At 39.3% G+C, this 15,964-nt stretch overlaps 1 protein-coding gene and 1 long non-coding RNA gene across 6 annotated transcripts in view; one reads left to right on the top strand and one right to left on the bottom strand.

The window, feature by feature from the left end:
* The window catches only part of LOC143688659 (uncharacterized), a 62,954-nt gene extending 50,946 nt beyond the window's left edge, over positions 1-12,008 (top strand). Inside the window, exon 3 of the long non-coding RNA XR_013178210.1 lies at positions 11,740-12,008. This is a non-coding gene — a long non-coding RNA (uncharacterized LOC143688659). The remainder of the gene's footprint in view (positions 1-11,739) is intronic.
* TOX (thymocyte selection associated high mobility group box) overlaps positions 1-15,964 on the bottom strand; it is a 350,259-nt gene that overhangs the window by 14,848 nt on the left and 319,447 nt on the right. For 4 of the 5 annotated variants that reach the window (XM_077166832.1, XM_077166836.1, XM_077166835.1 and 1 more), the window contains exons 8-9: positions 13,458-13,609; positions 8,357-13,089 (exon numbers count right to left, since the gene is read on the bottom strand). In XM_077166832.1, the coding sequence (XP_077022947.1) occupies positions 13,053-13,089; positions 13,458-13,609 (189 nt within the window). In that variant the 3' untranslated portion in view covers positions 8,357-13,052. Of the gene's footprint in view, positions 1-8,356; positions 13,090-13,457; positions 13,610-15,964 lie in introns of those variants that run through there. The other variant, XR_013178209.1, reaches the window with a different exon arrangement.

The raw sequence follows: 15,964 nt of genomic DNA on the forward strand, positions 1-15,964 counted from the left end.
ATGGTTTGTCAAATGTGCATGGCCCCTAAAATCTGGAAAGAACCTCCTGGTGTGAGGGCATCCTCCTGGCCTCTCTTGGTTCTGCCCTCTGCTGTCTGTCTTTCTCTCCAACACGGGCATCTAACACACTTGTCACTAAGACTTTTTTCCTCAACAGAAATTATCACAAAAATCGGACCAGAAGGGAACACTGAGGCAAGGCAGAAAAAAAGTGTATTTTCTTCAGTTCTTTAAGTCCTCTTGAGTGGCTTTTGTAGACGCAGGGCACCTGGACCATGCTTGTTTTCATACCGGGGTTAAGTTTTCTGGCGTGTGGATTGACAAATTGGATTCTGAACATAATCTTGTATCTTCCATCCAGTAAGAAACTTGGTATTTTCCCAGGGAATGGCAGCTCCCTGTGGGAAGAGCCCATGCCGTACTTCTGGTCTGAGGTTTTTGGCCCTCTCCAGTGGTGTTAGCTGTGTGTTTGGTATTCAGAGAGTATCTGAAGAGGGAGAAGTAGCTCAGCACCCCCGCTGCCCTGGGGCAAGTCTGTCACTATTCACAACAGCCAAAAAGGTGGAAGCAACCCGAGTGGCCATGAACAGATGAATGGATAAACAAAATGTGGTCAGCACACACAGTGGAATATTAGCCAGCCAGAAAAAGAAAGGAGGTTCTGATATATGCCTCTACATGGACAGACCTCGAAAACATCTTGAGTGAAATAAGCCGGACACAAATGAACAAGTGCTGTGTGAGTTCGCTTATCTGAAATATCCAACATAAGCAAATTCATCAAGACAGAAAGTAGATTACAGTTACCAGGGGCTGGGAGAAGGGAAATGGGGAGTTATTGCTTAATGGGTACAGATTTCTGTTCGGAGGGCTGAAAAAGTTTTGGCAATGGATGGTGGTACTGGTCCAATATTATGAATATAATCAATACCACTGAATTGAATACTTGAAAGTGGTTACAATGGGAAATTTTGAGTTCTATATCTGCTTACACAATAAAACATTTTATTCTAAGCCATTGATAAACATCTAAAAAAATTCCCCTACTCTCAAATAACCCTAAGTGTTATCAATCCTCTTTGGTTTGATAGTCATAAGTGCAATGACAGCGTAAGTCTTCAGAAAATTTTTTTTTTTACAATATTAGTTTAATATGACTCATACTTCAAAGCACCTAATGACTGTCTCAGCATTCAGAAACAGAAATATTCAAAGTACGAATTATGATGCCTTTCTCTTAGACATCACTTAGGAGAGTTCAGGCTTGTCTTAGATGTAAGCATAATGTCTGATTTAATAAGCAATTACCTTTCTCCACTTCACTCCCTGTTAATGGTATAAACAAAGAAACTTGCTGGTTAAAATTCAGTTTGGAATAATTTGAGTAGTGTTTAAGGGCATTACTTTCCAAAAAAATCTTAAAATCAACTGTTCAGTAGTTTCTCTATCATATGGTTGTGAAGGAGGAAGAGAGATTTATTTTTGTAAATGACTAGTATTTTACCTACTGGGGAGAGAGAGAGAGAGAGAGAGAGAGAGAGAGAGAGAGAGAGAGAAGGAGGAAGAGACGTGGGGAGAGGAACTGGGGGTACTTTTAGATGTGTGAACACAACAAAGTCTTTTTTGAACTTTCACTTTCTATTGAAATACACAACTGAATTAGAGGATTAAAAATCTCTCAATTTAAAAGCTAACAAATGCACCAATGGTGAAAGTCAAAGGCTAGGAAGACTTTCCCAAAATGCCAACCAGAAACCCTCTTGGGCAAGGTTCAGAGATGGGCAGAAATGCTACTGTCACATATAAATGATCAGTATCATTTTGGCTTCCAAGAAACATTTTTCTGTACAGCTGCATCGATTAGAAGTCTCAATTAAATGAATGACACACTTAAGACTTAGGGGCATTGGAAAAGGTAAAAGAAGGAATCCATTAAGTGTTGCTATTCTCCCAGTAAACTACTTGCATGGTTGCTTTAGAAGAAGAGAGAGCAGAGAAGTGTTGGATTAAAGCTGACATAGGCAAAGAGAAGTGTCTCTGGGAGATTCTCATCTGAGTATTCAGGACGGTGAAGATGGAAAATATTTCAGTCATACTACTCCCACGCTCCAGTTTTAGTCACTCTTGATCATCATTGGCCCATTTGGTACTCCTTTCCCCTTTTCTTTCTCCTCTATCCTTTTCAGGAACCCAGAATATGTGGGTATGTGTCATTCTGATGAGCCTCTTTGGTTCAATCAGTTTGATTAGGGTCATTTTAATAGAATGTAAAAACAAACCATATGCCATATGGGAGATCCAGGTTTGATTCCTGGCCCATGCCCTTCCCAAACAAACAAACACACAAACAAATGAAAAACCAAACAAATCAAAATTCAACAAATGGTGCTGCAATAAGGGGATACTCACATGGAAAAAGAATGAAATGTGACTCCCGCCATACAGCATACAAAAAACAGAACAAAACGAACAAACCATAAACCTCAATCCCTTAAAAAATTCCCAGGTCATGTGTGTAATGGACATTTTCACCCTATTCCTGCATTTCCTTTCATTCTGAATCCACCCCATTCTCTGGCCCCACCCCTGGGCTCTGGGAAAGACATAGGAATGGTGTTAAGTGTGTCCAGAGGGAACATTCACTGATGCCAAAGATTTGGGAGAGAGTTTTGATGTTCTCAGAAGCAACAGAGAAATCAAAGAAGATGAATGCAGAATAGAATTGCCATCAGGAATTGGCAATCAGGGGGTTGTTGTAGATATTTTTCAAGAGCAGTCGGGAGTGGTGCAGCAGAAAAGATCTCAGCTCAAAGCATGGACGTGGATGTGGCAGACACTAAATTTTATTGCAAACATCTCTTCTCTTAGCATCTCTTACAAATAGAACCCTGGTTTTATTCAGGGGACAAGGGGCAGCTAAGGATGACCAGGTGAAACAATTCTGGCCATTAAGACATAAATGGAAGTCTGTTGAGGACTTCTGAGAAAGTTTTTGGTTTCCTGATAGGCATCACTCCTTTGTATCCCTCCTTCTTCGCTCCTAGAGCACTAAACGAGGCTGTAGTTACAGCAGCCATCTTGAAATCAAGAGGCAACAAGAGTGAAGATGAATGAATGCCTGTCCATTCAGGATGATGGGTTGCACCAAACTGTACCAGTCCTGGCCTTTCTGCCCCCAGATTTTTTGTTGTGTAAGACAAATACATGGCTTATGAGCTTTAATCACAAAACCTAGAGGTACATTAGTGGGCTGTGTTTACATAATCAGAAATGAATGTCTCAGGCCAGGATTAACTCTAGACACTGGTGAAAAAAAAGTCTCTGATTCTCCAAAGTTGATGGCAAGATCAACCTGCCCTCACCTTAAATAATTAGTCTGTGGACACCTGCATTGAAATCTCTTGGGGTGACTGCCAAAATGTAGATGGTTAGAGCAGCACTCTAGAACTAAATCTGACTATCTGGGAATGGAGTTGGGGAGTCTACTTTTATTTGTCTCTGTTTCTAAAAATCTTTTCATTGTAGGAACATACATCCTGCTCAAAATTTCCCATTTTAGCCACTTTTCAAGTGTACAATTCAGTGGTGTTAATACACTCAAGTTTGAGAAATACAGCCTCAGTTTATGATTCCTCTATATTATCATGTCTTGGTATTTTACAATCACCAACAGGAATAACTTGCATTATGAACTGATTGATTCAGTTCATGTGTCCACCTTTTCAGCTCTGGGATCAGTCTCTGGAAAGATTCTTGAGGAAATGAGACTTGGGTAATTGCAGCCATTGGGAAGTTTGAGGACAGGGGACAATCAAGGCTTCTCTTGACGGTGGATGAGTAGCATATATGGGCAACCTATCCAGGACTCTGGATTAAGATGAAAAGTTTTCACAGAGGAAGGCTGACCTCTGGGTTTTCTGACTTGAGGGATAGAGGGAGAGGATGAACAGGGACACTTGCTTTTCTTAGAAAATACATGAGTCAAAACTGTCGGTGTTGAAGCTAGAGAGCTCTGTAGATACTTCTTCTCTTATTCTCCCCACCCCACTCCCAAAAGGCTCTCCATGCTTAGAGCCATGCAAATGCTGTCGTCATGTCCTTCAGGTTTCTCCAGTGTATTTGCTTAACTCTGCAGGAACTTTCTCTCCAGAATGAGCCTTCTACCTCTCCCTGGGAGCCAGCACCCTCTCTGTCCTCTGTGGCAGGATGGGGCCTGGGGGCGAGGGTGGGGGGTGATGCTCTGGCACTGAGGCTACAACTATGAGCAACAGAGAAAAAGTGACCATGTGCCCATTATATCATGATGGATGGTAAGGCTTGTATCTGATGGATTAATGAAATAATTAAAGAGCTCATGGAAAACCCAATGGTCAGGAAGGTTGGACTTGAAGTGCTCTAGGCTGCTCCTCAATCATATTGATTCTTGGTTTTTTTAAACTCTCTGAAGGAATGGGAGATCTTGACTGCACTGAATAACCTAGGAGGAATTATGGGGGGAGAGAGTCTTTTTCTCTCCCTCCCCACAAGCTCCACAGGTCCACATGATACCACTAGGGCAAACAAAGAAATATTCTCATAGAGGTAAGAGTGATGGTGGGAGGGAAACCAGAATTGGAGGCCAAGTTGGTTGAGTTACACCAGTTATTTGACCAGAACTCTGTTAAGTTCCCGTATGGTTCTTGCCGTGGGTTGCTAGAGTAGATTTTTACATATCTCCACCTGCCATTTTAGTCTTTGAACAACTGCATGGATAATGTTTTTGTTTTCTTTGAGTTGACAAAGGAACTGAGCAGAAGGCAGCATCTAGCAAGCCGTTTACATCAACTCTGTATGTTCAACAACCAAAAGCGGGGAAAATTTTGACTTCTTTATTTGCAGTTTCTCTCTTTGAATATGTCTTCTGTAGAGTAATGTTTTCAGTATGGTGTGCTGTCCGGATGGAAATATTCTCCAAAGTAAATGACATCAAGACAAAACCAAGAAAAAGAGCTGGCATCATTACGTTGGACACAGCAAACATAGTATTTTGCTGGCATTAAAATGATAAAAACTGCCTCATGGAAAAATGCAAACATTCAAAGTTTGTATGAATAGATACATAAATCAAGTTTGCAAAGCAATGCCCATGCCCCTCCCCCTGCCCCCCTGCCTGAAGTAAAAATTCCCTGCTAGAGGACTCATCAGCTACACTCTTGTCCAAAAGCTTGTTGGGTGGCAGGAATGATGATGATTAAAGCATGAGACATCAGTAAAACTTCTTTACATCTACCAAATGTGAAAACAAACCTTTAGGCAAAATGTTAAAAATAAGCCCATTTTGGTGAAATGAAGCCTTTTGAATAAATGAAACTACCAGTTTTTATCTAAACCATCTGTGGTACGGAGGTAGGGAAATGGAAGTCACACAGAAGAGTCCTTAGAGATTTCTGATTGCTCTACACTAGAAAAGAAAGAGGGAGGGGAAGAAGATGGGGCCCATTTTCATTTATCTGGGAATTAACAAAGTGATCGGCCTAGTCACGGCTGAGGCTAACTAGAGCTGGCTGTGGACGTTTTGGCACCCCCAGCTGTCGGTGTACTGAAGGTAAATGTTCTGCAAATACAGAACCAAGACCATTTCAGGAAACATAGGTTTGTATAAGGTAAGAGATTCTTCCCCTTGTAAGGAGACAAGGAGCAATGAAAGAATGAAAGAGAGAGAAAGGAAGAAAAGAAGGATGGAACAGAGGGAGGGAGGGAGGAGAGAAGGAAGGAAGGAGAGAAAAACAACCCAGAACACCCTCAGGGAGTTAGCGCTGGGAGGAATTGTCACTTATGCCCTGTTGGTAAACCACACCATGTAACCAGCTGTTAAAAAGATCCCAACTCAGCTGCCAGAATGGCTTTGTAGATATGTATATTTTATAATATTACCCAGAAATTGCAGTTTCATTTTGATACAGTGTTCTCCCTTGCCTTTTGTACGAAACTCTTGTCCAGTACAGATTTAGGTTTCTTCAGGTCTACCTTGATAAAAACCAAACAAAAACAAAGCAAAGATACAAAATGCCCCACAGAATTGGCTACATTTTAAGGAGAGATTAATTCTGAGGGTTCTTCTCAGGCTTGGTAAATCACATAGTCCTCTCAAAGAGAAATCTAGCAGTAATTATTGGTGCATGCGACTATTATTATATAGGACACCTTCAAATAATGCTCCTTTTCTGGATGGACTTAATCCACCAACAATGGTGATAACTTCTCTCATTCATTGTCATCTTTGTTTCTTCTGCCATCACAATGGAGTCCTCAACAGATTGCTGGGAGGGCTTGATTCACTGGCTTTATCAGATTTAATCTTGGAATTTGTTTATCCCTTTACCTCTTCATAACTAAGCTAGCTCATCTCAATAACGAAAGAATTAAAAGCTTCGAGAAAAACTGTGCCAAATGCTCTTCTGAAAAGTGTGGTAAGAAGATGCCTCCTCACCCTCTACCTTTCTCTGATTAAAAATGGTATTTTTTGGAAAAAAAATGTGGTGCTGTATTCTCTTAATTTGATTAGCAACAGGTGTGCTTTGAATGTCGATGGAGCCATCTCTCTGGTATGGGCTCACGGGAACCATCTGGGGAAAGCAGAGAGGGCACATTTCTGCATGATCATGTACTTGGCCCAATTTCTCTGAATAGGCATGCACCCACAGAGATACCACTTGCCCTAGAAAAAGACCACAGAGCCCATGAAGTCCAGTGCTATTTTAGGATTTAGAACATGCTGTGACTTATGGTCACAATTTTTTTTTTTTTTTAGCATGAGCAGGTACCGGGAACAGATTAATTTTTAAGTGGCTCCTGCACTCTGGACATCCCATTGTCATAGCCTGGGTGTCAGCAGGACCAGGAATTATGCCTCTGAGCAGTGAGCCCAGCGGGGCTTGGCAAGACACACACCTTGCCTTCCATTCTCCATAGCCAGTCGGTCCCTTCATTTCTCTAATTCTCAGTGCTTGAGGAGTACTATATCTTATGTACCTGCCACCCAGTTCCATGGTAGGTGGAAAGGATTTAAGAGAAAAGTTCTCACAGATTTGTGGGAAAAGGCAAAACCGCAGGACCACGCAGAATTCATTCATAAGGGCCTTTTGGAATCTGATCGCATGAAATCCCAATTCAGATGTCAAGCATCAGACAGAATCAATAGGTGAGACTTAAAAACGAAGGGATTACAAGGTTAAACTTTGACAAACACTCGCTTTCGTGTTGATTCCAAAAGCCTAACCCCTGTCTTCCCCACAGCGCAAATGGGAAGTGCCAACAGGGAAATGGTTAATAGATGAGCCGGTTCTTTGGTGAAGGCAATTTACTTTTGTCTGGACAACTTCTTGCAGCCGGAGGCAAGACACGAAGGTTGAGATTAATCCCTACAAAAGCAGAGTCCTCTTGGAAGGACTAATTTGACTTTCACCATAACACGGGACCGTTTAAAGTTTAATGCTTAACTACATTGGAATGTTATTCTTTCCACTGCTTTTACCACTATTTGGATCTGAAACTCCTGGGTCTTATTCCAGGATAAAATTCAATCCCCCTTTTCTTTTACAGATGTTAAAAAAAAATGCTTGCTGCCTTTCATGCAGGAGACTCGGGTTCCGTTCCTCTATCATGCACCCCCCACACCCCCCCTCCCTGAAAAGATTACTAGTCACTGTTGAAATTTTTCTCAACATCCCATATCCTTTCTCCCCATTCATTGCCCAGCATTAGGGTGGACAGGGCACGTGCTGGGTCTGAGGAAACCAAGCGTTAGTTTTGGAATTCTGATGGCTCCAAACCTTTCTGTGCCACTTTCTGTCTTTAAAACCTTTGGCCTCCAACAGTTGCAAGCTGTGGTTTCTTTTGTCTATGTGGGGGTGACTAACAGTCCCACCAGTTCTGTGTGGGGAGTGGGTTCCTCTTGCACCCAAACCACCTCTTGGCTTCCGGCACCTCTTATCAGCTAAAGCCATCGGGCCTGAACTGACATTTCAGCTTTCAGAAGCTCCCTACTCTCACCTCAAAAAAAAAAAAAAAAAAAGTGACAGGAGAAAAAAGCTCATTTGGCATTAGTTTGCTCTTGCTGTTTGGCCTGGAGAAAGACATTTAAAGTGGTATAAGATTGTTTAGTAACAGCTGGCAAGCACCAGGGTGTGAGGCTGATTTTCAGATATGACAGGCACTTACAGGAATCGTGCCAGATACAGCTGTTTAAAAGCCTTAATAAACAGCAAGTCAATACTAATCTTTGCCAAATTAATCTTTTCCCTGACAGCCCATCAGGGCAATTATGTTTGGGCTTATTGTAAACACACAATTGTCAAACAGTGATGCTCTAGCCTTTAAAATACTGTAGTTTGGTTCATAGTCTTTTTTTTTTTTTTTGGAGCAAGAATTTTTTTTCTGGGTAGAAAACATTTATTCTCCAGCCACTTTTTTTTTTTTCCAGCCCCATGTTGGCGTGAATGAAATTTTACCTTAAGATGTCTTTGCAAGCAAGCTGTTTATAAAACGTGAAATGACGACAGTGGTAGGATTTGTGCTGGCACGCATTTGCTGGTGGGCTCTTTAGGCAAATTTAACACGTCATTATTTTCAGTTGTCCCCCATCCATGGAACAAGAAGTTTATCTTCACTTCTTATCGTAATATACTTGTGATCTGTTTCTGGATAGAAATGTCACAATGTTTGACTACGAAAGAAACTAGAAGGCAAGATCTAATTTTTTGTATCCACACGTGGCGAAATGTGTGTATTTTGCCTTCGAAGTTACCCTGTTCCCCTGCTGCTTCCAGCTTTCCTCAGCTATGGTTAGTGATGCTAGGAAGCTCCCCTAATTCCCTCTCTCCAAGCAGTCGTCTTATGTAAAGGTTTGGAGTGATTTCTGCCGGGGAAGTTTCTTCTATGCTGGGAAATGATTCCAAATAAAAGTAGGGGAATCTCCCTTGAGAATCTTCAAAATAGAATTGTTTCTTCTTATCCTGGTGTAACCTAAGGGTAGTCCAGGAAACGGGTTATTTTATTTGATTCATCAAGTCCTACTATCGATGCTTTGTAATTAGAAAAATAAATCAGCATCCTATTCACCAATGTTTTCACTTAACTTTCCATATAGCTGTCTCCTGAACTTTCTTCATCACATCACTTCTACCTGTTTAGCACTTTCATCTTTCTTGCTTCTTATTTTCTTGACTTGGCTGGTGTACATGTATCTTTTGCCACAACAAGAAACACTCCTGTTCAATCACATAGACCAAAGCAATATAGCACACGCTCATTTTGAAATTCTTTCTGTCCATTTTTTTATAACCTTAGGTTTCTTAAATACTTTCCATCCGTCTTTACCTCTAAATGCTTGCTAGAAATATTTAGCTCCCTTCTGTATGTAAAAAGTTTTGAAATCAACAAGGAAACATCATAGAATTCCCACTGAGGATGATTTGTGACGTTTCACCTGTGTTTCTGCATATCGTTGCATTTATCGTGCACCTACTATGTACTAAGACCAACCAAGTCATTTTAGAGTGTTGTTGAGTGACTCACATAATTTCATCCCTTAAGTGACAGTGTGACTTTAGGTAATAAACATTTAAGGGTTCAACTCATGATGTGAATTCTGTACCTGGCCTCGCCACTACTTCAATATTTAATCAACAGCAAAAGAGAAGAATTTCTTGGTTTCTATCCTCACCTTAAGATGAGAATGATGAGTGGAACAAGAAAAGGCAGGTCAAATCCCCTTCCAACAATTAAACACCGAGAGAATATCCATGTAAAACAAAAACCTTTATGCTCTAGCAGAGAGCCTATTTATTACAAATTTCCACATAAAAAAAACTTACTACAACCAGAAAATAAGGATGGTTATTGAGATTGACTGGAATCTGACCATTTAAAATATTCCTTGTTTTAAAGAATATTTAAAACACATCAGTGTGGGACTGCTCTCCATGAGGCACCTTGTAAACAAACAATTGATTACTTCTTTGAGGGTTCTCTCCTAGGAACTTAACATTTCTAACTCCATTTAAGGTCATAGCTAAAGTTGTAGCCAAAACCCCCTTGTCTCTAGTTCTCCCCAATATTAGGTGGAACCATATGAAATTGCCATTTATGTAGGTGAACTTCACATTCATGTGGCAACTTCACATGGTTCAATCTGATTACCTTTCATATGGGCGAGGTAACTCGTTCATAAAGGCAAGAGGTCCATGGAAAAAGGAGATAAGCGCTGATGTGCTAATTTTAAATTTTGCATTCATAAGTTAGGGAACATTCTTACTAATGACTTCCACCCAGAATGGAACCTAGTCCTGGCTTCTTCCTGACCGTTCATGTCCCGCTTAGCCTAGGTCCTCTCTGTTTTAGGCAAGAAGATGAAAACAGTAAAAAACTCACTTTCAACCTTAGCTATATTGACTCGTTCACTTGATTACAAGTATTATTTGGCTAATCACCTCATTCCCTGGATGAAGTGGTGGGATTTCCTTAAATGAATGGGAATTGGGATTTTGGATTATTCTTTCTTGTGTGTGGTAGAGACACTCCCAGCCCTCTCACTCGTTTGGCTGCCGGTTCTTTTCTCTCTCTCTCTCTTTTTTTTTTCCCTAATTAGTTCTAAGTTTGATGTTAATGGGTTTCGGGGTACATTTTATGTTTATGTATGAGATTTCTCATCTGACTGAGCCTGTCTTTTACAGACCGATGGACAACCAAATACGTTCGTGCACAGTCAGTATTTTTATTTATGACATATTTTCTTTTAATTGCATTTATGTTTTTTAGTGTATTTGGTATTGAATCGAAGACCCTGATTGTACACCTGCTCTGGGAAAGCTGTAAACACTATAGTACTTTCCTACACAGGACTGTCTGTTAGAGTAAAAGCTGGCAGTTCTCATCCCAGTAATTACTTTCTCATTCGAGACTGAATGCAAGTGGAAATTTTACTTTATCATAATATAATAAATAGAAGACATTAGGTAATTAGTAGTGCTGGTATATTTCTAAAATACTAAACAGACAAACAATAAACTGTTAACGTAATCACATGAGCTCTTATACAGTTTCAAGACAGGAAAATTAGAGCTCTCTGCTACAGTCATTTTAAAAATCACATTTGATCTGCATTATTTATTAGTTATTACATGCTCAAGTGATTCAAGGTTGTACAATACCTAAAATCATTCCAAAGCAAGCATACCTTTTGTCTTTTTAATTCTGACTGGATTACACAATGTTTATATTTGTATGGGGTTAAACTGCTAAATTTATTTCATGCATTCCGCAAAAGAGACATCAGCCGTTCTCTGGAATTTAAACCAGATTAGCTTTCTCGATACAACCCCCAGTATGGCGATTTTTAATTTTAGATCTTTTCAATTTAAAACCTATGTGAACCTTCAGCCAGATTCTCAATGCTTTTGGTTCCCTAGCAGATCTCTTGTATACTCAGAATTCCCTCGGAAGACTTGGGAATTCTGGAAAGAGAAATAGCTTATAGAGGCAAAAAAGACAAAAAGAATCTCAATTTCTACCAACAGCTTTCCTTCTCTTTTTTGCTGTCTGGTTACTCACCTTTCAAGGTAGGATGTATTCTCGACAGTGCATCGCCCCTTTATTTCCTCCTGCTCTTGGCTCAATTCTTAAATGTTTTCTGGATCTTGTGAAAAGCGCGCAGCTTGAGGAATTTTGGTTGATTTGGCTTTAATTTTTTTTTTTTTCCAGAGGGAAGTTTACAGAATTGACTAAAACCAGCTGAGAACCAAGAAGTAACCCTTCCAGACAGGGGACCCATCTGCTTGTTTGGTCTGGAAGTTCGTACAACTTTTAGGGCAATTCTCTGTTCTATTGTATAAAGAAAGAAAGTTCTTGATAACATGGTTTTTCATTTGCATCAACCAAAAAAATGCAGAAATAAAGATTGGTTACTATGATTTGCTGCAAAATGAAGAGCAGGTTTGGCTTTATTCACGTCACTGTAAAAACGAAATAAAGTATTCACACCAGGCGTGAATTATTGTTATTATTCTTTGCCAGCAAAAGTTAAAACATCAAAGAAACCTCTTTCAAATACTAACAAAGTTACTTACAAACACCTATATTTATTATTTCATAAATAGGCGCAACAGGTTCCATAAAAAAAGATTAAATACAGACACTGTATGAAGAAACAATAATATAGAACCATATGTAAAGGTTATAATTTAGCTGTTTCCAATCTGTTTCTGCATCTAATAAAATACCAGGTAGGCATTTGGCAGTTTTATACATAAAAGGACTTAAAATGACATTTACTAACCATCACACGAAAAAGTGATACAAAAAAGCAACTTTTCTGCAGTACAAAATAAATGTGTTTGCGCGTCTCTTAACACTCACTTCTTTTTGTCTGATCAATGAGACAAAGCCAATTTGTTATTAAATTAAAATCATTTGGGAATATTTTTTTCAAATATTTTGAAAATATAGAACTATTAGCTGTCTTAAAAATGAAGTAAAAATATGAATGTTTGCCAATTTAACCCCTATTGTGAAATCAATAAACTGGAATGAGCCAGTTTCAAATTACAATTTAGCTACAAAACCATTCACATTTTTATACTCTAGGAGAGTGTAACATATATGCTATTTACAAACTTACTATGTCTGCTACATCAAGCCATTTAAAAAGTCTTTAGTAGTTTCATATAAACACCCATTATGAAAACCAATGGAAAATCCAGGACTTTTATCCGAGACCTCTACAGTTGCTAAGGCAGTTACTATAGCGCAGCACTTCACAGCAAAAAACCAACAAAAAATTGGAATGTCCAAATTTCCTTCAGGGAAGAAGAACAATGTCCATAAAGAATTAAAAAAATAATAAAGAAGCATGACTATTTCTTCCAGAGTGGGTGACCCACAAGCTCAAATGGTCCTAAGTGCTTAGCAACTTGCATTTTCTAATAAAATGGAGAAACTGCCTTGGCTGTGCAAAGCAATCCATGGTGAAAAGACTTCCCTGAATTCCTCAGCGGAAAGAAGAGGTGTTCAGAGTTTCAGGTAAGGTACAGTGCTTTGTCCCTCTGCATGCCCCTGTGGGAAGAGAAAACAAACAATGGAGCCCTCGTTACAAGAAAAACCGTGTTACAGGTGACAAGGGAAGATGCCTTTCTTTGAGTTATTTGCTCTAGCCTGAGGGAGAGTTGCTATTTCCTGGGAAAGTGCACAAATAATTAAGCTATCATAAAAGCTAACAGTTGTGAAGGGCATTTCTTCTTGGAAGGGCAAGATTACCGCTTAAAAATTCTGGAGTGGCATCTTCTGCCACCATGTCATGGACCCATGAATCCACACCTCTTTTAGCAAGCAGAAGACAGATTTTTCCATCAACTAAGGAGTGGGGTGCGACGTGCGTGCTGTGATCGCCTGCCGCCACTAGGGGGCGCTGTCAGGCTGCTTACCCACTACTGCAGTAGTCGTTATTCCAGTCCACGGGCTGGGCCGGGGGATTTCTGCACCCAGAACGCACGTACTCCATCGCCTGGGTGACAACTTGCGCAGCTGTAGATGTAGGGTTGATGATAGCCTGATAGTCGGGTTGAAGAGTAAATCCCTGAAAGTGAAAGCAAGCCCACAAATAAGGACCAAAGTGCCTTTTAGAGAAGAAAAATACCTAAATATTTACCCATTCTTTGCAAACACACCGCCGCCTTCTCACTGGCATCTTTGTAAGGACAAGCGCATCGTAAGGGCACCAAAAACTGAAAATAAAGGTTAAAAGAAAAAAAGAAGTGCTACAACCCCATTCTTCTACCTTCCTTCATTTGAACATGTGTCAGAAAATCTGTAATTATGCCCTTGGGCAGATATATTACATTGAGAAACAATTTAATAAAGAGAAACCAACTTAATCAAAACAAAGGGGAGAAAGGGCCTAAATCCCTCAAAGTTTATATTTTGTATCAAAGCAAAGGATGCATTAATAGTTAATCCCCAGAATATGCAACAGAATCTTTTTTTGAAGGATTCGGGCAGCAGGTGGCTGAGTGTTTTATTACTACACCTATTCACATATTGTTCTCAAAACCCTTTTTCTGAATTCACTCACAAAGGGACCATCTGCTTCTTCTTTTATTTGTACTTCTCCCTCAGCTAAAAAATTTCAACCGAAGCTTTTTAACAGTTGTTGGAGTAATATAGGGAAAGATTCAAAACAACTTGCCATTGGAAAACACAGGAAAAGTGTAAGACAGAGCAAATATTTTTTAATTGAAAAGTCTATTAACTGGCAAACAATAATCAGACTTTGGGAAGATTCTTTTAACATACTAGTATGGTGAAGTACTGACTTTTAATTTTAGCAAAGCTATTAAAAATTCAAGGACAGAATCTCTGAAGTATATTGCCATATCTGCTAAACAAAAAGCATGCTACACTAATAATTTCTTTCTTTTCTTTTTTCTTTTTTTTTTAGCTTAGCTGGTGAATTCAAAAGCAGCACAAGCAAGCTCTGCTGGAAATGACCAAAAAAGCAACTTAATGAATCTCATTGTTGTCTCTTTCTGCAGCAAATTTCATCCATGGTTTTTAACCACTGAAAAATCTAGAGATTGAAAAATGAACCCTTTTCTATTTCCTTGCAGGAAGTTTTTGGAGGCACAATATTGCTGAGTTTTTATTTTTATTTTTAAAACTCAGCAGGATGATCAGAGAATTGATTTTTAAATAAGGATATTTTCTTAGACTTTTAGGCATGTTCCAGTGTTGGGTAAAGACTCGGAGATATCTATTGTAAAATGTCCTCGATTCTCAATATTGGCCCTAAGTCCATTCAAATGATAAAGACTTAGGCCCATGTCCATATTAACTCCCACCAAAGCACTGAATGTAAGACAAACTCTCTGAAAGACTGAAACACATCATTAAAAAGTGGAAACTTAAGCCAAACTAGTTATTTGCCCTCACAGACATCAAAAGGAATAAAAGGGATCCAAAATCAACAACTGGCCTGTGGGAGAGAAGTTTGTCTACGTAGATAGACATCTTCCAAAATAGGAAAGTAGAAAGTGAGAAGTATAACTGAATGCTCAGTGCCCCTGGCCTTTCCAGTTTGAGTTCCTCACTTTCTCTAAACTATCCCATACCTCTGCCATGCAAGGAGAAGCCTCACTGGTTTTGATGATATTCATTCATTTCCATACGGTCTTGATGTGGCTTGCTGTCAGCTCTCAGTGTTTCTTTCCTTAGGGTCCAGTGTGATGCTTTGCATCGACTTAATTTAATAAGCCCCTGTCTAGATGGTAAGAACTTTGAGGGCAGAGTGTTTGCATTTCTTACTGGAAATTCCCAAGTCCCAGCCATAGCAGGGGCTCAATAAGTGATATTTTTCAATAAATAAAGCTTAATCCAAATTATTTGATGTGACTATTGGAAAGGCACAGGCAATAAAAAAGGTGTAAATACCACGGCTTCCCTATCTTTTTAATGGAAAGCTCTTCATATTGGATTTTTACAAAACTGACAAAATGCCACCTGAAAGTAAACATGTCTCCAAAATAGAGTAACTGAAAATATCACGAGTTGGTGGAAGGTATGGAAACATATGAAAAGCAAAAAATAAATAAACAAAAATAAGTCAGCTCTTTCCACCCACTCCTGCAAAAAAGCAGAAACCACCTTTGCTTTTTTTTTTCTCATCCAATAAAAATAATTCTCAAGGTTAGGTGAGAGAACAGCAGCAAAACTATTTGTTCATTGCTTTAAGATGAAATGGTGACTTTAAGACTGACCTCAAAATGCGTGTTACATGCAAAGTTCAAAGATTTAAAATTCAGTTAAGTTCAATGCCTAGATTTAACAAGAGCACTAGTATCAGAACAATTGCGAATCAAGGAAAAAAGCTTTTTCTGAAAGAGATGCTGGGGTCAAATTTAGAGCTAAGAACATTTTTATTATTGATATCGATATG

This window comes from Tamandua tetradactyla, chromosome 6 (assembly GCF_023851605.1).
Source record: "Tamandua tetradactyla isolate mTamTet1 chromosome 6, mTamTet1.pri, whole genome shotgun sequence".
Classification (NCBI taxonomy): domain Eukaryota; kingdom Metazoa; phylum Chordata; class Mammalia; order Pilosa; family Myrmecophagidae; genus Tamandua; species Tamandua tetradactyla.